The following is a 24517-nucleotide window of genomic DNA, read 5'->3' as shown; positions in this document are numbered from 1 at the left end:
TAAAAGATATATTTTTCTTTAAAAGACTTGTATTCAGTACAATATTCTTTTTATATGGAATCCTTAAAGAGTGCCCTTGAGGCAATCGTTAGCACGACCCTAGTTTAAAAAAATATTTTAGAAGGACTAAAATTAAATGTTGGCACATTTATGAGAACCTCTTGTTAAACTATAGGGTTATTAATTTAGTTTTATCATAGTTTATTTTTAATATGGGTATATAACGGTTTCCGTTTTTACAGCTCAAGTTGGTTACATTTTATGTATATATAGAGAGGTACTCTATTTCCTCTATAATCAATGAGAATAATAATATTCCATCTTTCTTTTCAATTTTCAATGAGTTGTCTCAATAATAGAGTACAACTTAACACCTCTAACATACTTAACTCTAGTTTAAAAAGTTATAACAAAATATATATAAAATACTAAAATCATTACTTTTAAACTATAACAAACTCATTGTTGGCTTATATAAAAAAAGAAAGACCCATTCTGGCTTATAACAAACAGACCCATTGTTGGAAGTCAAATTTTTTTCAGCGGAAAAAGAATAGCAAATATTGCTAAATGATGATTGTTCATGAGAAATTTTGTTTCACTTTTCTGTATAGCACAAAATTAACTGCACATGCGGATAAGATCCTTTCCAGGTCCAATCTGGTAACTCAAATCTGTCATAAACTAATCATCGACGCTCCTTGCGAACGCTTCACTTTCCTAATACCTGCGATACCTAGCTAATTCTGCCCTAATATCTGTTATCACATCTTCCGCCTCATGGAGTTGTGCTTCAAGTTCAGCAACCTTTTCGTTATGTTCAGATGAGGTCGCTGCTTCAGTTTTCTATCACCAAAATAAACATAAGTTAGTGTAATTTCAAAATTGCACTATTTCAAAATTTAAAGCAACTTTAATCACTTATCATAAAATTGAAAATCCAACAATATGTATGTATGATCTTTATACTCACTGGTGGACAATATTGAGACAATGCTGACTGGATGGCAGTCTGAACCTGAATGTTGATTTCCTGCATATCTTTTTGACGATCCACTAATCGAACCTCACTCTCCTCTCGTTTCCTCCGCTCCTCTGCTAGTTGGGACTCAACCTCAACAAGTTTGGCTCTTATTTCATTGCATTCTTTCTTAGCATTCTCTGTCTCCGTCCTTTGGGCGTCTAATTCAGCCTGCAACCTTTTAACTCTACCAGAGCTTGATGACCTCAGTCCTTCTTCAAATCCTTGCATATATGATTTCTTCCCAACCACCGTCTTAAAGGCAGTTTTAATAATCTCAGGTTCAACTATTTCCACCCCATCCTGAGAATTCTCTAGCAGCATCTCACCTACTTGTTCGGTAACTTTGTCCTATAATGAATCGATACAATACAACAGTCAACAATTTAAATAAGTGGGAGAACATCAAATAAAACTGCAGCAGTAATTTAAAATATGATTACATTTATTTCCTTAGATGCCTCATCAATCCACTCCCCGTTGGCCCTTTTGTGTGTTATTTGCCATAATGTCTGCAAATCAGGCTCTTTTCCAGTCGTCGGGTCCCGCTGTTAAATGCATATACATATACTAGTTAAACAGTTAATAGAAAAAAAAAAGTGATGCAATTTGACAAGACACAACACCAAGTTAAATAATTGACATCTTACTGCATCAAAGCTAATTGCTTGAAAGGACTTTCGCCCACTAGTATGAAGAGTCCGCTGTTTTGCCCTACATGCCTTGTTTTTCGTGCTAATCATCTGAATATCAACAAAAAGCATGTTATGAAATTTATTAAAATTAACAAGTTTGAATATAAACAGCAAAAGTGAACGTACCTCAAAAGAAGGGCTGCTAAAATAATCAACCAAGAATTTCCAATCAGGCCCATTGACATCCTCAGGGACATGCTTCAGGGCCTCTTCTTTTGTTTCAAACATTAAGTAATACTCATGAAGCCTGTTGCGCCAATTCCGATATAATCGGCCTGCTTCATCAATAATCGCCTTCCGAACCATATCTGTATCTGGAAGTCTCCAATGGTTCTGTGAAAATAAAACCTATTTAAACTACAGAATTCCATATCCACATTCCTCAAAATAACACATTCGGAAGAAAAAAATTGAAGGATGAAAAAAATTGAAGGATGAAAAAAATTTCAACAGGTCCAAAACAGAACAAAGAGCTTCTACATCACAAGGCAAGTGTGGAAGAGCAGCCAAGGGAAGAACACATGAATAAATCATAAAAAGAGAACAAGCGAGACAACTTTTTTATAGTTAGACTCTATGTAAAATAACATGTCATTGTAGTGTTATGGAAGGGAAGTTCCTCCAAGGGTTTTCCCTTGCCACTGAGCAAGGGGACTGTTTACTCAATGCATAAAACATGAATGAAACTCCCTCATACCTCCCTCTTATTTAAGCTAAACCACTGTCCTTCCAACCTTTACAACTAATTGTTCAAACTATGGATATACTGTAACCAACAATTGATATTTGATAAATTCTAATAGCACACCCACCATAAATAGAACATATTATTCCAACAAATTGGGCAACACTTTCAAGAAAGGGAGAACTGCATCAAATGCAATGCACATGGAAAACTAATTTTTTTTTATGCCATAGGGGTTATGTTGAGGCCTCATATCGAAGTTATGGCCAAAGTGGTCCTAATAAAGTTTGGGTAATCCTCACCCGTCATCCCATTAGCTCTAGCTTTTGGGGTTGCATTAGGCCTTAGTGAAATTTTAATAAGGACATAGAATGCAAGGAGGGCAGCAATGGTCTCCAACACAGCCCCTCACACGTCTAGCACTGGACCTTTCGTGCATGGATGTATAATGGCTGCAATGAAGGCAGCTAGTGTTTCCAACACACAGCACAAAAGTCCCAAGCATTATAAGGAGGAATTCGGCCATAGCTCTACTAAATGAGGGATCTTAATAGGTTACTATGCTGTATGTTGGGTATTAATGTTATATAACCAAACAAGGGAGTGGCATATTGATAATCTAATATTTAATTCGTAAACTTCTATCCCTATTTCTGCATAATTAAAATGTAAAGCTGTCTGTCGTGATTAGAATAAAAATGTAAGGGGTGTTTGGTTTGAGAGAACATCTTTTTGTCTTCACTTTTAAGTGCAAAAAACGTCATGTTTTCACTTTGCTATATGTTTCCAATATTTGTAAGACAACACTGGAAAAGTAACAAGCAGCATCACCAAAAGTCAATTACGATAATCACAAGTAAAACCAACCAAAATTAGCATGATTGCTAATAACGTACCAGAATTTTTTCCACTATTGTATCTCTAGTACTTTGTGGAACCCGCCTCCACTTGTTCACATTAAAACGGGCGTTTTTGCGAAGAATAATAGAAAGATCAGTAATGAAGTCCTTACGGCCTGGACCTATAGCCACCAGCCTCTCAGGATGAATGATAACATCCAACTTTCCATCTGGACTCAGTTTACGCTTCATTTCAAGCATAACCCCTTTTGTCGGTCCTCTTACAATTTTCTTAGGCCTGACTCTTGCATCTGAAGCAAAAAGCGATAGAAAAAATAAGATAATTTTCAAATAGAACCTCAAGAAGCCAGAAACTATAGAATCATTGCAATGAAAATATTCAACTTTCTACCTGCATTCTGTGGATGGTTCATCTGATTCATTGACCCTTTTGGTCGCCCTCGTCCTCTTTGCATAGGAGTATTAAATACTTCAAAAACACACAAAAATCATTGATAATAGGCCATCTGTTATTCTTAACTATAATTTCTATCAATGAAATAAAGGACAGCGAGCAAACTTAGAGATCAATCAACTATTAGTTAGTTACTCAAATCGATTACTACATATGTCGTCCCACCTATTATCTATAATGTTAAATATTACTCCCTCTGTTTCAAAATGCATGTCGTTTTAGCAAATAAAATGTTTAAAAATGAATGTCGTTCTCACTTTTCAATATAAAAATGATTACTATTCTTCCAATTGTGCCCTTTAATTATTATTCTGTACCTACTTTCAACACATTAATAAGATTAGTTTAATAAAAGCGTAATATCTTTTGACCTAAAGGAAAGAGGGTATATTACTATAATGGTTTCTAGAGATGATATATAAGTAAAAAACAATATAATAAGATATATGTAACTGATAGCGTACCAGCCTCGGGGCCTTCTTCACATACAGGACTGACTTCCATTACATTTGATGGATTATCATAAACTACAGTGCCATTGGGATTTCTATGACAGTTCTGCACCCTTGACTCGCGTGGTTGTTCTTGTCCCTTTTCGTTAGGCATATCTGTATATGAACACAACAATATTGAATATTAGAAAACAATTAGCACAAATTAGCCCTCTTCCATCCCCCAGCACCATGGAAGTCGAGGAAAAAAACGACGATAACACGTTACACCAAGGATGTTAAATTTGAGAGGAAAAAAATGACGATAACACGTTACACCAACGTTGATAAATTTGAGAGTTTAAGTCAAAACTCATTTTGTAAACTCGACTCGTACGAGTTTACCTCATTAAAATTAATGTATATGACATTATACTTTTATATAATTCCATAAATGCATCTATAATTCAAAATTTCAACTTAATAATAAAGCCACAAATACCAAATTAACATAGTAAGGTGTCATAAGCATAAACCTGTATCCAAAGTACATAAACTATCCCACCAAATCATAAAAATATAAGATCCTAAAATTGTTAAAAGTTAAAACATATCAAAAAACAAAACCTTGAATATCCCACTTAATAATAAAGCAAAAAATACCAAATTAACATAGTAAGGTGTCATAAGCATAAACTTGTATCTAAGTACATAAACTATCTCGCCAAATCATAAAAATATAAGATCCTAAAATTGTTAAAAGTTAAAATATATCGAAAAACAAAACCTTGAATATCCCACTTAGTGTGAATCTCCCACTTCGTATGGTAGGACCAAACACTCACACTTCAATTCGAATAATCTCCCACTTGTGAGTCCACAAAACACTATATTCCCAATGTCATTGGAGCACAACAGACCAAAACACAACAAAACTTCTAACCCAACAAGGGAAATCAGCCATGGATGACCCAGAAATACAACTATGGCATGAATGAAACAGAGCCAAAAAAAAAGTTCCAAAAACTTGGCTAACAAACTGTCTTATTAGAGCACAAAGAACCCAGAAAAATACTGCAGCGAGAAAAGGATCAAATTATGGCAAAACAGAAAGACCAAACTCCAACAAGCACAGTGGCACTAGCAGCAAAGACCTGGCACAACTTGTCGGCTGCGCCCACAAACCACACAATCAACTACGAAAAAAGAAATAAAACCCAAGTGCAACTTCCATTGGACCGGAAAGTTTATGCTTATGATATTATATCATCATCATCATGGACACATACGTTAGGGAAAAAACCATTTTACTTTATTGAAAAAATATATATGTCTTTCATTTTCATTCATCATACAAGGTGATATCATAGCATATGCTACAGACAAAAAATATGCTTTATATTTTAAACTTGAGTACTTCAGTTAATGATTTATATGGTTTCAATCTTGATGTTAATGTTGTTGGTAGTAAGTAAAATATGGGAAATGAGTTTTGTTTATTTTAGGAGCCTTAAGATCTTAATTTTGTTTAAAAGGAGTCTTAGATCTTAATTTTGTTTAAAAATCTTCATGTTTGGAGTCTTAGATCTCAATATTATTTAAAAACGTTGATGTTTGGAGTCTTAGATTTCAAGTTCTTCACAAAATGTTTTCTTATATAAAGATTTATAAAAAATAATATATTTATTAAAAAATAATTATTTGATTTCAAACATGTTTTGTTTAAAATTAAATTGGAACCTTGAGGTCCTTATTTTATTAGGTGAATACAAAAATATTGTTATTATTAGGAGTATGATGGGGCCAACAATAAAAGCCCAAGAAAAGGGATTGAAGTATGTCTGGAGTGAAACATAGTTTATCCATTCAACCATAATTTCTGTACATGTATGTATGCATTAAAACTATGTTTGAATTAATGTTGTCACATTGTGTTGGAACTTGGAATGATGATAACTTGGAGGAAGAGTTGGAAAGATTTATTGACATTAAATGAGCAATAAATGAACACAAGTAAGAGCTAATATGGAGATGAATTTGAAAAGGTTCATTTAAGTCCCACATTGGAGGGAACACAAATATTAGTAGTGTATATATATTCCAACTTGAACAATTGTTGTTGGGCCCAAGGGCACCTACAATTTTATAAAGGAGTGAGGACACACCAATATGCCAAGAAGACACACGCGCGCGCGCGCCGCCGCCGCCGCCGTCCGTCCGGCCGGCCGGCCCGGCTCGGTCCGGTCTACGAATTAATGGAAATTAATTATCATTGAATAATTAATTAATTCGGTAAAAATTAAATACTATTAAATAAGAAATTAATTAATATTTAATATTAATTAATACGAATTGGTGACGTGTCCTTAGACCAAGTCTTAACCTAGATTTTGACTAGGTTTACTTGTCCTCCAAGTCTGACCAAGTGAATAACGGTTACTTTGACTGGGCCGGTTCAACTCTCCCACTATTTTCGCCCACGATTTGGTCCATTCGTTGGAACCCGAATTAATGGAAATTAATTATCATTGAATAATTAATTAATTCGGTAAAAATTAAATACTATTAAATAAGAAATTAATTAATATTTAATATTAATTAATACGAATTGGTGACGTGTCCTTAGACCAAGTCTTAACCTAGATTTTGACTAGGTTTACTTGTCCTCCAAGTCTGACCAAGTGAATAACGGTTACTTTGACTGGGCCGGTTCAACTCTCCCACTATTTTCGCCCACGATTTGGTCCATTCGGGTGGATCCTTTTGCCTATAAATACTTTTCCCTCAGTCACTTATTCTGCACTCCAGAGTTCAATTCCGAATTCTCTCCTCTCTCTCTTACTCTGCTTCATCTCAAATTGTTCTTTTCTTTTTTCGACTGGAATTAATCCAGATACTGAGACTGGTTTTTTAACCATCAGAAAGGTGTATCATTTAGAACGATTCATCACACGTGCAAGTGTGAATCGTATTGAAACGAGCTGTTTTATCCTGGAGGCGTCGTGGGTATTTACGAGCTGCTTTGCATAAATCTGGCAGTACCGCGAAACGTCTTAAAGAAAGCGTACCGATCCGCGACTCAGCCGATAATTTCCTCTGTGGCATTATTTTATTAAACCGAAAAACAACAATTTTAAGACGATTCTGTAACTGCCATGTCGACTGAGGAAACTATCGGTAATACTGCGGCCGCTTCTGCGAATGACAAACCATTCAAGTTTGAGGGATCCAATTTCAAACGTTGGCAATCTAAGATGAAGTTTTTCCTAACTCTGAAAAAGGTTGCTCACGTTCTGACTGAGGACATCCCAATTGTTCCTTCTGGATCAATCGAGATAACTAATGGTAAGTCAACTGCTGAATCTGACGGAACCTCCAAAAAGGACGGAGCTTCCAAAACGTCTGATGGAGACTCTGCTGCAAAAGAAAAAGCCGCAGCAGATGACTTACAGCTCCGAAAAGAAATTGCCCTATGGCAAGAAAATGATTACCTATGCAAACATCACATTCTGAACAGTCTTGCTGATGACCTATATGATTACTATAGTAATCACAAGACTGCTAAACAGGTTTGGGAAGCTCTCCAAAAGAAGTATGACACCGAAGAAGCTGGTGCAAAGAAATATGCTGTGAGCCGCTACTTGAATTACAAGATGGTGGATGAAAAGTCTGTGGAAGCTCAAAGCCACGAGCTTCAGAAAATTGCTCATGAAATCATTACTGAAGGTATGCCCCTCGATGAACAATTTCAAATTGCTGTAATAATTGACAAACTGCCCCCCGGTTGGAAAGATTTCAAAAATGTCCTTCGACACAAAACAAAAGAATTTTCAATCGAGAGTCTGATTACTCGCCTCCGAATTGAAGAGGAAGCTCGGAGACAAGATCAGAAAGATGAAGTCTTAGTTGTTTCGAACAACAAAAAGAAATTCGGTGCGGTTCTGAAGCCTACTGGCAAACCATTAAAGAATCAGAACCGCAATGCTGTGAACCGAATTAAGAATGGGAATCCCTCTAGGGCCCCATCTGCTCCATTTGCTAGGCAGCAACCACCACAACAGAGAAATGACGCTCCGGTTTTCACTTGCTACAATTGTGGAAAACCGGGTCATATGGCAAGGAAATGTAAGAGCAGGCCTAAACCTGTTGCTGGATCAAATGCTCAAATTAATATGACTGATGAGCCATTTGTTGCTATGATCACTGAAATCAACATGGTTGGTGGAAGTGATGGCTGGTGGATAGACACTGGTGCCTCTCGCCATGTCTGCTATGACCGTGCTATGTTCAAGACATACACTATTGCTGAAGATAAGAAAGTGCTGTTGGGAGATGCTCACACCACTAATGTTGCTGGAATTGGAGATGTTGAGCTGAAATTCACCTCAGGAAAGACTTTGATCTTGAAGGACGTCATGCACGTTCCTGAAATTAGGAAGAATCTTGTTTCTGGTTTTCTTTTAAATAAGGCAGGGTTTAGTCAAACTATAGGGGCAGATTTGTACACCATCACTAAGAATGGTATTTTTGTTGGGAAAGGGTACGCCGCTGATGGCATGTTTAAGTTGAATGTTGATTTTAATAAAGTTTCTCCTTCCGTTTACTCTTTGTGTGATTTTAATATTTGGCATGCTAGACTTTGTCACGTTAATAAGCGAATTATTTCTAATGCAAGCGACTTAGGTTTAATTCCTAAATTAAATGTGAATGATACTAATAAATGTGAATATTGTAGTCAAGCTAAAATAACTAAGACCTCACATAAATCAATAATTAAAGGATCTAATCCCCTAGATCTTATACATTCTGATATATGTGAATTAGATGGAACCTTAACTAGAAATAGTAAACGTTATTTTATCACTTTTATTGACGATTGTTCTGATTATACTTATGTATACTTAATGAAAAATAAAAGTGAAGCGCTTGACATGTTTAAGATGTATGTGACTGAAATTGAGAATCAATTTAGTAAGAAGATTAAGAGACTTCGTAGTGATAGGGGAACTGAATACGATTCTGGGTTATTTAATGAATTTTATATTAAGCATGGAATTGTACATGAAACGACTGCTCCATACTCTCCTGAAATGAATGGTAAAGCAGAGAGAAAGAATAGAACTTTTACTGAACTTGTTGTTGCAATTATGATGAATTCTGGTGCTGCACCTCACTGGTGGGGGGAAATTTTATTGACTGTTTGCTATGTCCTGAATAGAATACCCAAGTCAAAAAGTAAGATCTCACCTTATGAGATATTAAAGAAAAGACAACCAAACTTGTCTTATTTGAGAACTTGGGGCTGTCTGGCCTATGTCAGAATTCCGGATCCGAAACGAGTTAAACTCGCTAGTAGAGCATACGAATGTGTATTCATTGGTTATGCAGCAAACAGTAAGGCATATAGGTTTTATGACCTAAATGCAAAAGTGATCATAGAATCGAATGATGTTGATTTCTATGAAGACAAATTTCCCTTCAAATCAAGAAATAGTGGGGGCACTCAATCGAGTCACATTCCTGTGATAAGAAGCACAGAAAGCAACAACAAGGTAGAAACAGAACTTCGACGAAGTAAACGAGTAAGAGTCTCTAAAGATTATGGGCCTGACTATGCGGCTTATAATGTAGAAGAAGATCCAATAAATTTTCAAGAAGCTTTGTCATCGCTAGATGCAGACTTATGGCAGGAAGCCATTAATGATGAGATAGATTCTCTTGAGTCTAACAAGACCTGGCACTTAGTAGACTTGCCTCCTGGATGCAAACCAATTGGTTGTAAATGGGTTTTGAAAAAGAAACTAAAACCTGATGGAACTATTGATAAATACAAGGCTCGTCTTGTAGCCAAGGGTTTTAGACAAAGAGAAAATGTAGATTTCTTTGATACTTACTCTCCAGTCACTAGAATTACATCCATTAGGGTACTTATATCAATCGCTGCTATCTATAATTTGATAGTACACCAAATGGATGTAAAAACAGCTTTTCTAAACGGTGACTTAGAAAAAGAAATCTATATGGAACAACCTGAAGGTTTTGTGATCCATGGACAAGAGAACAAGGTCTGTAAGTTAGATAAATCCTTGTATGGATTAAAACAAGCTCCTAAGCAATGGCATGAAAAGTTTGATAACCTAATGATATCGAATGGGTACAAAGTGAATGAAAGTGACAAATGCGTTTATTACAAATCTGAGAATCGCATTTGCACTATCATCTGTCTATACGTAGACGACCTACTCATATTTGGATCAAACATTCATGCCGTTAACGCTATGAAATCATTGTTGTGCAACAACTTTGATATGAAAGACCTCGGAGAAGCGAGTGTGATTCTTGGCATCAAGATCACAAAATCTGAACGAGGAATTTCTTTGGATCAATCACACTACGTGGAAAAGATCTTAAAGAAATATAACTATTTTGAATGTAAACCATCAAGTACACCATATGATCCAAGTATGAAACTGTTTAAGAACACTGGTGAAAGTGTCAGACAGGCAGAATATGCAAGCATCATTGGCAGTCTTAGGTATGCCACTGATTGTACTAGACCAGACATTGCATATGTTGTAGGATTGTTGTGTAGGTTTACAAGTAGACCGAGTAATGAGCATTGGCGAGCTATTGAGCGAGTCATGCGGTACCTTAAAAAGACAATGAACCTCGGTCTACATTATCAGAGATTTCCTGCAGTACTTGAAGGATACAGTGATGCAGATTGGAATACTTTATCAGATGATTCCAAAGCTACTAGTGGCTATGTATTCAACATAGCCGGAGGAGCTGTATCTTGGAAATCAAAGAAACAGACTATCCTGGCTCAGTCCACGATGGAGTCTGAAATGATAGCATTAGCAAATGCTAGTGAAGAAGCAAGTTGGTTAAGATGCTTGCTAGCTGAGATTCCTTTGTGGGAAAAACCTATGCCAGCTGTGTTGATCCACTGCGATAGTACCGCGGCTATTGCAAAAATAGAGAACCGTTATTATAATGGTAAAAGACGTCAAATTAGAAGAAAGCACAGCACTATTAGAGACTGTATCTCTAAAGGAGCTGTGAGAGTGGATCATGTACGCACTGATGAAAATTTAGCAGATCCTTTGACGAAAGGATTAGCTAGAGAGAAAGTCTATAATACATCATATAAGATGGGACTAATGCCTATAGGAATGTGAGTCGCTCATGATGGTAACCCGACCTAATTGACTGGAGATCCCAAGAAATAGGTTCAATGGGTAATAACAAGTTGTGAGTGATATGAGACGATCATGCTAAACTAAATAAAAGAAGCATGAATCCTGAAGTGATAAGAGGATGAGATAATAGAAACTCTTAATGAAATCTATACTCTATATGAGGGGGTACCTAGGCTACAGGAGTACTCTTGATAGATTCACCTATGTGATTGTGGAACTGAGGCCGGTTCCTATGGAATTTCGAGGCAGGATTCCTAGAGCCTTCACTAAACCGGGATACACGTGCAGGGCCATTAAAAGCACGGGCTATTAAGAATACACCTTAAGAAAAGGTTATGTGCAGGTCTGATGTCTGAGATAGAGTTCAAGACAATAGTGTCACTCTTGTTGAATCAGAATCTTACTTGCTACGCAAAGGTTCAAGTCGTAGACACCTTTGTTTATGCATAATCTTAGAAACGTTTAACGTACTTCTAAAATCACCTTTTAAATTCAAGTGGGGGATTGTTGGAACTTGGAATGATGATAACTTGGAGGAAGAGTTGGAAAGATTTATTGACATTAAATGAGCAATAAATGAACACAAGTAAGAGCTAATATGGAGATGAATTTGAAAAGGTTCATTTAAGTCCCACATTGGAGGGAACACAAATATTAGTAGTGTATATATATTCCAACTTGAACAATTGTTGTTGGGCCCAAGGGCACCTACAATTTTATAAAGGAGTGAGGACACACCAATATGCCAAGAAGACACACACGCGCGCGCGCGCCGCCGCCGTCCGTCCGGCCGGCTCGGCTCGGTTCGGTCCGGTCCGGTCCGGTCCGGTCTACATGAATTAATTTTTTGGAACCCGAATTAATGGAAATTAATTATCATTGAATAATTAATTAATTCGGTAAAAATTAAATACTATTAAATAAGAAATTAATTAATATTTAATATTAATTAATACGAATTGGTGACGTGTCCTTAGACCAAGTCTTAACCTAGATTTTGACTAGGTTTACTTGTCCTCCAAGTCTGACCAAGTGAATAACGGTTACTTTGACTGGGCCGGTTCAACTCTCCCACTATTTTCGCCCACGATTTGGTCCATTCGGGTGGATCCTTTTGCCTATAAATACTTTTCCCTCAGTCACTTATTCTGCACTCCAGAGTTCAATTCCGAATTCTCTCCTCTCTCTCTTACTCTGCTTCATCTCAAATTGTTCTTTTCTTTTTTCGACTGGAATTAATCCATATACTGAGACTGGTTTTTTAACCATCAGAAAGGTGTATCATTTAGAACGATTCATCACACGTGCAAGTGTGAATCGTATTGAAACGAGCTGTTTTATCCTGGAGGCGTCGTGGGTATTTACGAGCTGCTTTGCATAAATCTGGCAGTACCGCGAAACGTCTTAAAGAAAGCGTACCGATCCGCGACTCAGCCGATAATTTCCTCTGTGGCATTATTTTATTAAACCGAAAAACAACAATTTTAAGACGATTCTGTAACTGCCATGTCGACTGAGGAAACTATCGGTAATACTGCGGCCGCTTCTGCGAATGACAAACCATTCAAGTTTGAGGGATCCAATTTCAAACGTTGGCAATCTAAGATGAAGTTTTTCCTAACTCTGAAAAAGGTTGCTCACGTTCTGACTGAGGACATCCCAATTGTTCCTTCTGGATCAATCGAGATAACTAATGGTAAGTCAACTGCTGAATCTGACGGAACCTCCAAAAAGGACGGAGCTTCCAAAACGTCTGATGGAGACTCTGCTGCAAAAGAAAAAGCCGCAGCAGATGACTTACAGCTCCGAAAAGAAATTGCCCTATGGCAAGAAAATGATTACCTATGCAAACATCACATTCTGAACAGTCTTGCTGATGACCTATATGATTACTATAGTAATCACAAGACTGCTAAACAGGTTTGGGAAGCTCTCCAAAAGAAGTATGACACCGAAGAAGCTGGTGCAAAGAAATATGCTGTGAGCCGCTACTTGAATTACAAGATGGTGGATGAAAAGTCTGTGGAAGCTCAAAGCCACGAGCTTCAGAAAATTGCTCATGAAATCATTACTGAAGGTATGCCCCTCGATGAACAATTTCAAATTGCTGTAATAATTGACAAACTGCCCCCCGGTTGGAAAGATTTCAAAAATGTCCTTCGACACAAAACAAAAGAATTTTCAATCGAGAGTCTGATTACTCGCCTCCGAATTGAAGAGGAAGCTCGGAGACAAGATCAGAAAGATGAAGTCTTAGTTGTTTCGAACAACAAAAAGAAATTCGGTGCGGTTCTGAAGCCTACTGGCAAACCATTAAAGAATCAGAACCGCAATGTTGTGAACCGAATTAAGAATGGGAATCCCTCTAGGGCCCCATCTGCTCCATTTGCTAGGCAGCAACCACCACAACAGAGAAATGACGCTCCGGTTTTCACTTGCTACAATTGTGGAAAACCGGGTCATATGGCAAGGAAATGTAAGAGCAGGCCTAAACCTGTTGCTGGATCAAATGCTCAAATTAATATGACTGATGAGCCATTTGTTGCTATGATCACTGAAATCAACATGGTTGGTGGAAGTGATGGCTGGTGGATAGACACTGGTGCCTCTCGCCATGTCTGCTATGACCGTGCTATGTTCAAGACATACACTATTGCTGAAGATAAGAAAGTGCTGTTGGGAGATGCTCACACCACTAATGTTGCTGGAATTGGAGATGTTGAGCTGAAATTCACCTCAGGAAAGACTTTGATCTTGAAGGACGTCATGCACGTTCCTGAAATTAGGAAGAATCTTGTTTCTGGTTTTCTTTTAAATAAGGCAGGGTTTAGTCAAACTATAGGGGCAGATTTGTACACCATCACTAAGAATGGTATTTTTGTTGGGAAAGGGTACGCCGCTGATGGCATGTTTAAGTTGAATGTTGATTTTAATAAAGTTTCTCCTTCCGTTTACTCTTTGTGTGATTTTAATATTTGGCATGCTAGACTTTGTCACGTTAATAAGCGAATTATTTCTAATGCAAGCGACTTAGGTTTAATTCCTAAATTAAATGTGAATGATACTAATAAATGTGAATATTGTAGTCAAGCTAAAATAACTAAGACCTCACATAAATCAATAATTAAAGGATCTAATCCCCTAGATCTTATACATTCTGATATATGTGAATTAGATGGAACCTTAACTAGAAATAGTAAACGTTATTTTATCACTTTTATTGACGATTGTTCTGATTATACTTATGTATACTTAATGAAAAATAAAAGTGAAGCGCTTGACATGTTTAAGATGTATGTGACTGAAATTGAGAATCAATTTAGTAAGAAGATTAAGAGACTTCGTAGTGATAGGGGAACTGAATACGATTCTGGGTTATTTAATGAATTTTATATTAAGCATGGAATTGTACATGAAACGACTGCTCCATACTCTCCTGAAATGAATGGTAAAGCAGAGAGAAAGAATAGAACTTTTACTGAACTTGTTGTTGCAATTATGATGAATTCTGGTGCTGCACCTCACTGGTGGGGGGAAATTTTATTGACTGTTTGCTATGTCCTGAATAGAATACCCAAGTCAAAAAGTAAGATCTCACCTTATGAGATATTAAAGAAAAGACAACCAAACTTGTCTTATTTGAGAACTTGGGGCTGTCTGGCCTATGTCAGAATTCCGGATCCGAAACGAGTTAAACTCGCTAGTAGAGCATACGAATGTGTATTCATTGGTTATGCAGCAAACAGTAAGGCATATAGGTTTTATGACCTAAATGCAAAAGTGATCATAGAATCGAATGATGTTGATTTCTATGAAGACAAATTTCCCTTCAAATCAAGAAATAGTGGGGGCACTCAATCGAGTCACATTCCTGTGATAAGAAGCACAGAAAGCAACAACAAGGTAGAAACAGAACTTCGACGAAGTAAACGAGTAAGAGTCTCTAAAGATTATGGGCCTGACTATGCGGCTTATAATGTAGAAGAAGATCCAATAAATTTTCAAGAAGCTTTGTCATCGCTAGATGCAGACTTATGGCAGGAAGCCATTAATGATGAGATAGATTCTCTTGAGTCTAACAAGACCTGGCACTTAGTAGACTTGCCTCCTGGATGCAAACCAATTGGTTGTAAATGGGTTTTGAAAAAGAAACTAAAACCTGATGGAACTATTGATAAATACAAGGCTCGTCTTGTAGCCAAGGGTTTTAGACAAAGAGAAAATGTAGATTTCTTTGATACTTACTCTCCAGTCACTAGAATTACATCCATTAGGGTACTTATATCAATCGCTGCTATCTATAATTTGATAGTACACCAAATGGATGTAAAAACAGCTTTTCTAAACGGTGACTTAGAAGAAGAAATCTATATGGAACAACCTGAAGGTTTTGTGATCCATGGACAAGAGAACAAGGTCTGTAAGTTAGATAAATCCTTGTATGGATTAAAACAAGCTCCTAAGCAATGGCATGAAAAGTTTGATAACCTAATGATATCGAATGGGTACAAAGTGAATGAAAGTGACAAATGCGTTTATTACAAATCTGAGAATCGCATTTGCACTATCATCTGTCTATACGTAGACGACCTACTCATATTTGGATCAAACATTCATGCCGTTAACGCTATGAAATCATTGTTGTGCAACAACTTTGATATGAAAGACCTCGGAGAAGCGAGTGTGATTCTTGGCATCAAGATCACAAAATCTGAACGAGGAATTTCTTTGGATCAATCACACTACGTGGAAAAGATCTTAAAGAAATATAACTATTTTGAATGTAAACCATCAAGTACACCATATGATCCAAGTATGAAACTGTTTAAGAACACTGGTGAAAGTGTCAGACAGGCAGAATATGCAAGCATCATTGGCAGTCTTAGGTATGCCACTGATTGTACTAGACCAGACATTGCATATGTTGTAGGATTGTTGTGTAGGTTTACAAGTAGACCGAGTAATGAGCATTGGCGAGCTATTGAGCGAGTCATGCGGTACCTTAAAAAGACAATGAACCTCGGTCTACATTATCAGAGATTTCCTGCAGTACTTGAAGGATACAGTGATGCAGATTGGAATACTTTATCAGATGATTCCAAAGCTACTAGTGGCTATGTATTCAACATAGCCGGAGGAGCTGTATCTTGGAAATCAAAGAAACAGACTATCCTGGCTCAGTCCACGATGGAGTCTGAAATGATAGCATTAGCAAATGCTAGTGAAGAAGCAAGTTGGTTAAGATGCTTGCTAGCTGAGATTCCTTTGTGGGAAAAACCTATGCCAGCTGTGTTGATCCACTGCGATAGTACCGCGGCTATTGCAAAAATAGAGAACCGTTATTATAATGGTAAAAGACGTCAAATTAGAAGAAAGCACAGCACTATTAGAGACTGTATCTCTAAAGGAGCTGTGAGAGTGGATCATGTACGCACTGATGAAAATTTAGCAGATCCTTTGACGAAAGGATTAGCTAGAGAGAAAGTCTATAATACATCATATAAGATGGGACTAATGCCTATAGGAATGTGAGTCGCTCATGATGGTAACCCGACCTAATTGACTGGAGATCCCAAGAAATAGGTTCAATGGGTAATAACAAGTTGTGAGTGATATGAGACGATCATGCTAAACTAAATAAAAGAAGCATGAATCCTGAAGTGATAAGAGGATGAGATAATAGAAACTCTTAATGAAATCTATACTCTATATGAGGGGGTACCTAGGCTACAGGAGTACTCTTGATAGATTCACCTATGTGATTGTGGAACTGAGGCCGGTTCCTATGGAATTTCGAGGCAGGATTCCTAGAGCCTTCACTAAACCGGGATACACGTGCAGGGCCATTAAAAGCACGGGCTATTAAGAATACACCTTAAGAAAAGGTTATGTGCAGGTCTGATGTCTGAGATAGAGTTCAAGACAATAGTGTCACTCTTGTTGAATCGGAATCTTACTTGCTACGCAAAGGTTCAAGTCGTAGACACCTTTGTTTATGCATAATCTTAGAAACGTTTAACGTACTTCTAAAATCACCTTTTAAATTCAAGTGGGGGATTGTTGGAACTTGGAATGATGATAACTTGGAGGAAGAGTTGGAAAGATTTATTGACATTAAATGAGCAATAAATGAACACAAGTAAGAGCTAATATGGAGATGAATTTGAAAAGGTTCATTTAAGTCCCACATTGGAGGGAACACAAATATTAGTAGTGTATATATATTCCAACTTGAACAATTGTTGTTGGGCCCAAGGGCACCTACAATTTTATAAAGGAGTGAGGACACACCAATATGCCAAGAAGACACACGCGCGCGCGCGCCGCCGGCTCGGCTCGGCTCGGCCCGGCCCGGCCCGGTTCGGCTCGGTTCGGTCTACATGAATTAATTTTTTGGAACCCGAATTAATGGAAATTAATTATCATTGAATAATTAATTAATTCGGTAAAAATTAAATACTATTAAATAAGAAATTAATTAATATTTAATATTAATTAATACGAATTGGTGACGTGTCCTTAGACCAAGTCTTAACCTAGATTTTGACTAGGTTTACTTGTCCTCCAAGTCTGACCAAGTGAATAACGGTTACTTTGACTGGGCCGGTTCAACTCTCCCACTATTTTCGCCCACGATTTGGTCCATTCGGGTGGATCCTTTTGCCTATAAATACTTTTCCCTCAGTCACTTATTCTGCACTCCAGAGTTCAATTCCGAATTCTCTCCTCTCTCTCTTACTCTGCTTCATCTCAAATTGTTCTTTTCTTTTTTCGACTGGAATTAATCCAGATACTGAGACTGGTTTTTTAACCATCAGAAAGGTGTATCATTTAGAACGATTCATCACACGTGCAAGTGTGAATCGTATTGAAACGAGCTGTTTTATCCTGGAGGCGTCGTGGGTATTTACGAGCTGCTTTGCATAAATCTGGCAGTACCGCGAAACGTCTTAAAGAAAGCGTACCGATCCGCGACTCAGCCGATAATTTCCTCTGTGGCATTATTTTATTAAACCGAAAAACAACACATTGAAGCATGCTGCGTCAACGATTGCTGATTGCGCTACAGCATGTGTAATGTGGTTTGTGTGATTTACATTTAATATTACAAGTTGCATGTATATAAATAATGACATTCGAGTGCCCTAAGCAACGAAGCTGGAATAGCTCAGTTGGTTAGAGCGTGTGGCTGTTAACCACAAGGTCGGAGGTTCAACCCCTCCTTCTAGCGATTTTTGACCTTTTTATCAATTCATTATTCCCATGCTATTTTACTACTATAACCTCCGCCAATTAAACAAAACTCTCATTTCTCACATTTTACTTACTACCAACAGCATTAACATCAAGAATGAAACCATAGTATTATAATTTAACATTGACCTAACGTATGTGTCCATGATGATGATGATATAGTATAATATTTGTTACAACAAATTAAGTCTCATGGAAACATGTATGCTTTTCCTAATAGAAAAACTAGTATACTTATTTTACTTAGAAAACGAATAGTATTATCAAATGAGTAGAGGGATAAAATAAAAAAGAAAACAAGTGAAATTAAAATCTAAATATTACATGAAATGAAACCATACCTTCACTTTCTGACTCTATACAGTCATGAACAACTTGCACCGTATTTGAAGAAATGAAGGGATTGCTTATGATCCTAGGAACATCCTCACGATAATTTTGACCCCTTGACCGTTTTGGACGTCCCGGTCCCCTTTTCTTAGGAAGGTCTATATGATAAATGCAAAAATTATACATGTAACATTTAGAAATGTTTCCCGTGAAAAATGTCATTAAGAAATTCGAGTTAACAAGAGAATATGATAGAGTGAATCCATGTGTACCTCTCTCCCACTCCTCTACGAACCCGGGAGCAACTTCAGATTCATTTGATGGATTATCAAGAACATAAAATTGGAGATCTGCAAAAAACCAGCTAGTAAGAAAGCCTTGTCACTTTATCAACGCAGGGCTCTGAACAATAAGAAAACCTTGCGACAATGTAGTGTTTCTTGATATGAATAATTATCCTATTTGTCTAAATAAATTAAGTTTTATGGTAACATATGATTTTCCCAATAGCAAACTAAATCCAACTGTTACATACAACAATACCTGGATTTTCTAATTCTTTGCCCTCATGAACAGTTTCCACCATATTTGCAGGATTGATGGGACTACTACTTACATTTCTCTGAACACTCTTTTGATAATTCAGATCACTTGACCGTTTTGGTCGTCCTCGTCCCCTATTCGTAGGCATTTCTGTATGTGAAACACAAAATAGACATTCAACAGTAGTTAGCATATGCTTCTCACGAGTCACGACAACAACAAAAATGTCCACAGAGAGGAGATAACAGGAGAATATGATAAATGAATCCATGTGTACTAGTCGCCTGCTCCTCGGAAACTCAGGATCAACTGAAACAGGAGAATCTGATAAAGTGAATCCATGTGTACCTGGCTCCTGCTCCCCTGAAAACTCTCGATCAACTTCGAATTCATTTGATGGATTATTAAGAACTGTTTTGACATTTGCACTCTGTTTAACATTCTTCTGAAGAATTGACCCTTTAGGCCGACCTCTTCCCTTTCCCCTAGTCATGGTACCTGAAAATGAATTTCGAAAAACAAATAGGCACTAAGAACAGTGTATGCTTTTTGTGAAAACCAAAATAAAAAAGAAAAAGTTATAGGAATTAACAGGAGAACATAAAATAAAGAGAACCATGTTTACTTGTCTCCTGCTCCTCTATAAACCCATAATCAACTGGAACAGAAGAGTATGATAAAGTGAATCCATGTGTACCTGTTTCTTGCTCCTCTACAAATTGAGGATAAACTTCCAAATCATTTGATGAATTGTCAAGAACAGTCGATTTGACATTTGCACCCTGTTTAACCTTCGTTTGAAGACTCGACCCTTTAGGCCGACCTCTTCCCTTTCTCAAAAACATGGTACCTAAAACTGAATTTCAAAAAACAAAGAATCGGAACTAAGAACAGCATATCATATCTATTCCTTCATATAGGACAAATAGGCCCATTAGAAGTGCCACTAGGGCCCAGAAAATTATTTCAATTAACATCCAGAAACGATTAGCTTGCCAAAATCTAGATTATGTCCAATTCTCCATAGATCAAATAAGTATACAAAAACATAATGCTCCTATAACCCACCCAAATGGTCTAGTTAGCAACAAAGTCAAATGACGCAAGTACTAAATCATACTCAGTCATCCAAGTTGCGAAGAAATTAGAATCATAAATTGGTACAACGATCCATTATTACATTACATAGATGATAAATACCAAAAGTACCCAACACTGATATATAATTATGATATGAAAAAACAGATTGATTAAACCACGGAGTTATAAAATATCAGCAAAGCTGCAAAAGGTGTACAAATGAAACATGAAGTTATGCAGCATTTGAAGAGATAATAATAACAATGGATTATGGATACTACAGCAACATAAGGGTTGCGTTGAAAAACATAGACGCTACCATTTTATGACCCCAAAAACTTAAGAATGTTCATTACCATTCATCAAGAATTCTCAAGAGTGTCAAAATAAAAATAAAAAAGGTGCTTTATTGGAAATAATAAACATTAAAAGCAGCATACGACAGCAGAAAGCTGTAGTATATGCTTTCCGTGACAAAAAAAAAAAGTGTCAGTAAGGAATAAGAGTAAACAGGAGAGTAAAATAAAGAGAATCCATGTGTGCCTGTCTCTTGCTCCTTTACAAACCCAGTATCAACTGGAACAGGAGAATGTGATAAAGTGAATCCATGTGTACCTGTCTCCTGCTCCTCTACAACTTCAGGATCAACTTCCAATTCATTTGATGCATTGCTTAAAACAGTTGTTTCGGCAGTTGCATTCGATTTAAACTTCTTCTGAACAATCGACCTTTTAGGCCGACCTCTTCCCTTTCTCATAAACATGGTACCTGAAAATAAATTTCGGAAAACAGAATTAGAACTAGGAACGTCATATCAGACATATGCCTTCGTAAAGGAACAAATATACCCATTTGAAGTGCGATTAGGGCCCTGAAAATTATTTCAATTCAACATCGAGAAACAATTAGTTTACCGTTACCTGGACTGTTTTCCCTGCTCAATACTTCATAGTTTACATAGGTATAATAAGACATAATGCTTCTATAACCCACCCAAAAGGTCTAGTTTGCAACAAAGCCAAACCACACAAGTACCAAATCATACTCAGCCATCCGAGGTGCTAAAAGATTAGAATCTTAAATTGGTACAACAATACATCATTACATTACATAGATGACAGATACAAAAGTACCCAGCACTGATATATAATGATGATAAAAATACAAGATAGATTAAACCATGGTGTTATAAAATATCAGCAAACCTGCAAAAGACTGACAATTGAAACATAACGTTATGCTGCATTTGAAGAGATAACAACAGTGGATTATGGATGCTACTGCAACATAAGGGTTGTGTTCTTGAACATCAACGCTACTATTTTTATAACTAAAAAAATAAGAATGTTTATTATCATTCATCAAGAACTCTCAAGAGCACCAACATTAAAAAAGGGCACACGCTTCTCATGACAAAAAAAAGTTGTCAGTAAGGAATAAGAGTTAACAGGAGAATGAAATAAAGGGAATCCCTGTATACCTATCTCTTGCTCCTCTACAAACCCAGGATCAACTGGAACAGGAGAATGTGATAAAGTGAATCCATGTGTGCCTTTCTTCTGCTCCTCTACAAATTCAGGATCAATTTCCAAATCATTGAATGCATTATCAAGAACAGTTGTTTCGACATTTGCATTCGATTTAACCTTCTTCTGAAGACTCGACCCTTTAGGCCGACCTCTTCCCTTTCTCTTTGGCATGGCACCTGAAAATAAATTTCGGAATCAGAACTAGGAACAGCATTTCATACACATGCCTCCGTAAAGGAACAAATAGGCCCACTGGAAGTTCTAATAGGGCCCTGAAAACTATTTCAATTCAACATCCAAAAACAATTAGTTTACCAAAATCTGGACTGCTTCTGGTTCTCAATACTTCATAGTTTAAATAAGTGTAATAAGATATAATATTAATGTTCCAATATACACCCAAAGGGTTTAATTTGCAACAAAGTCAACCCACACCGGTACCAAATCATACTCAGCCATCCAAGTTGCAAAGATATTAGAATCTTAATTTGGTATAACAATACAACATTACATTATATAGATGATAGATACCAAAAGTGCCCAATAGTGAAATTAAAAAAATGGTGTTATAAAATATCAGCAATCCGCAAAAGATAGACAATGGAAACATGGTGTTATAAAGTTATACTGCATTTGAAGAGACAATAACAATAGATTATGGGTACTATCAGTCTACTACAACATAGGGGTTGCGATCAAGAACTATCAAGAGCATTAACATAAAAAAAAGGTGCTTTATTGAGGGTATTTCTCAGTGGAACTGTGGAAACTACAATAGAGGATTATGCTATAATCGTGACTATCTATGCCCTAATTACAATATAACCTTTTGCGATTAATAAACCTAAATTGAGAATAAAGGAATGGTGATGATAGCTAGAAGAAGCTAGAGAGAAAGTGAAAATGAGACTTACCGGTCGGAGACGGTGGTGGCAGTCGGTAAATGCGGTGGTTTGAGGAATCACAGTGGCGTTACCGCGAAAGGTTTTTATTTATATTTTATATATAAATAAATAATAAATAAATTACGTAAATGCTGAAAGATTAATTGAGATCATAGAAAAAAATATAATAAAAATAATACTTCTCTACAAATCACATTTGAAGTTACAAAGTTTAAAAATATTAAATATATAAAACTTTCATTATAAATTATACGGTATGAAAAACTTCTCTACAAATCACATTTGAAGTTACAAGAGTATCTTTGTCTTCTTCATCAATGATTAATATTTTTAAATAATTTTTTGATGTAATTATTGATATTGCAATGTATAATTGATTGTGCGAATATATGAGTGTGGGAAGATATATTCCAACATGTTTAAGCAATATCTTTAACTTTTATTAACGGTCATTGTAAATGAAATCATTAGCAAAAATTATTTGCGCTGAAACTTGAATGGAATTCTTACATCAAATGGCATAAAAGACAATCTTAAGATAAACACTTTGTCACTAATATTGCTTCTTGTAATAACTTTTCCTTCGAGTACGTATTTTCCCATGCTTGTTATGATCAACCTAGTTCCATTACACAATCTCAATATCTCTGATTATTTATTTCTCGATAACATGACTGGAACTCCCGCTTTCAATTTCAACTTGTGATTTGGAAGTTCTGATGCACTAATTGTGTTTAAAAATTATAGAGTGTGTACATCATCTACTACATCACAGTCGACGTTGTGTGAATAAGGAGTATCATAACTCAAATATGTTTTCTCTTCATCTGATATTAAATCCAATATATAATTATTATGTCGCGACGTAAAAAATACTTGAGCGTATCGCACGATCGAAATATAACAGAGTCACCACCAAATTTTATTTATTCCAAAAGGAAAGGGAAACTATCAATAAAACCCATGAAAGAAAAGATAAGATGGTCTTCGCAACCAAGAATAGGTTTGAGAGTCGGTTATGTAAGGGGACGGTATTAGTACCCCTCACATCCATTGTACTCAACGGTACCCATTTAAATAATCTTGTGATCGAATGTTAGCTTATGTCTACGTTCTTCTACTTATTATGCGAGAAAGAAAGGAATTTTTTTTATTGTTATGCTCACAAAGACGTCGCATCTTGTGCCTACGTATTCCCTTGTACAATGGGAAAGTTGGAGCATTCGTAGTTCGGAGTAGAAAATAATTGTGTGTTGGTTGCTTTTAATGAGCGATGTAAGAATCACTCTTTGTGAAAAGGTTTTCGATCGCACGGGACCGGGGAGGAAGAAGTTTAATGGATTGAGATTGATTTTGAAGTGTTTTGTGAAAATGTGAGACAGACCAAGTTTTGAAGTGTTTTGTCTTAATCATGGAGCAACCTCCACCAACCAATAATTGTATGTCCTATTTGTACTATCTTTTTAGAAATCAACTAGACTTTATTTATTTGTGAAATGGGTATTACAACTAAACAATCAACTAGACT

General features: G+C 36.5%; 1 protein-coding gene and 1 non-coding gene across 3 annotated transcripts; one reads left to right on the top strand and one right to left on the bottom strand.

The window, feature by feature from the left end:
* Positions 1–493: 493 nt before the first annotated feature.
* LOC131603338 (uncharacterized) lies at positions 494–23152 on the bottom strand. 2 transcript variants are annotated; one of them, XM_058875631.1, is made up of 16 exons: positions 22999–23152; positions 22036–22260; positions 21171–21323; positions 20173–20331; positions 19824–19973; positions 19476–19625; positions 19205–19282; positions 18944–19090; positions 4180–4323; positions 3653–3730; positions 3298–3551; positions 1843–2049; positions 1672–1764; positions 1465–1569; positions 974–1372; positions 494–846 (listed from the first exon to the last, which is right to left on the bottom strand). In XM_058875631.1, the coding sequence occupies exons 2-16, from the start codon at positions 22253–22255 to the stop codon at positions 721–723; spliced, it is 2463 nt and encodes an 820-aa protein (XP_058731614.1). In that variant the 5' UTR covers positions 22256–22260; positions 22999–23152; the 3' UTR covers positions 494–720. The 2 variants fall into 2 exon arrangements, with proteins under 2 accessions (XP_058731614.1, XP_058731615.1); XM_058875632.1 differs by having other exon boundaries at positions 20173–20298; positions 21297–21323.
* On the top strand, positions 18506–18579 carry TRNAN-GUU (transfer RNA asparagine (anticodon GUU)). The gene has a single exon. It is a non-coding gene; the product is annotated as a tRNA-Asn (tRNA).
* Positions 23153–24517: the final 1365 nt, after the last annotated feature.

The sequence above is a fragment of the Vicia villosa genome, linkage group LG5 (genome assembly GCF_029867415.1).
Source record: "Vicia villosa cultivar HV-30 ecotype Madison, WI linkage group LG5, Vvil1.0, whole genome shotgun sequence".
Classification (NCBI taxonomy): domain Eukaryota; kingdom Viridiplantae; phylum Streptophyta; class Magnoliopsida; order Fabales; family Fabaceae; genus Vicia; species Vicia villosa.
The sequence above is the reverse complement of the archived record's forward strand: the minus strand, read 5'-3'. Positions and strand labels throughout refer to the sequence as shown.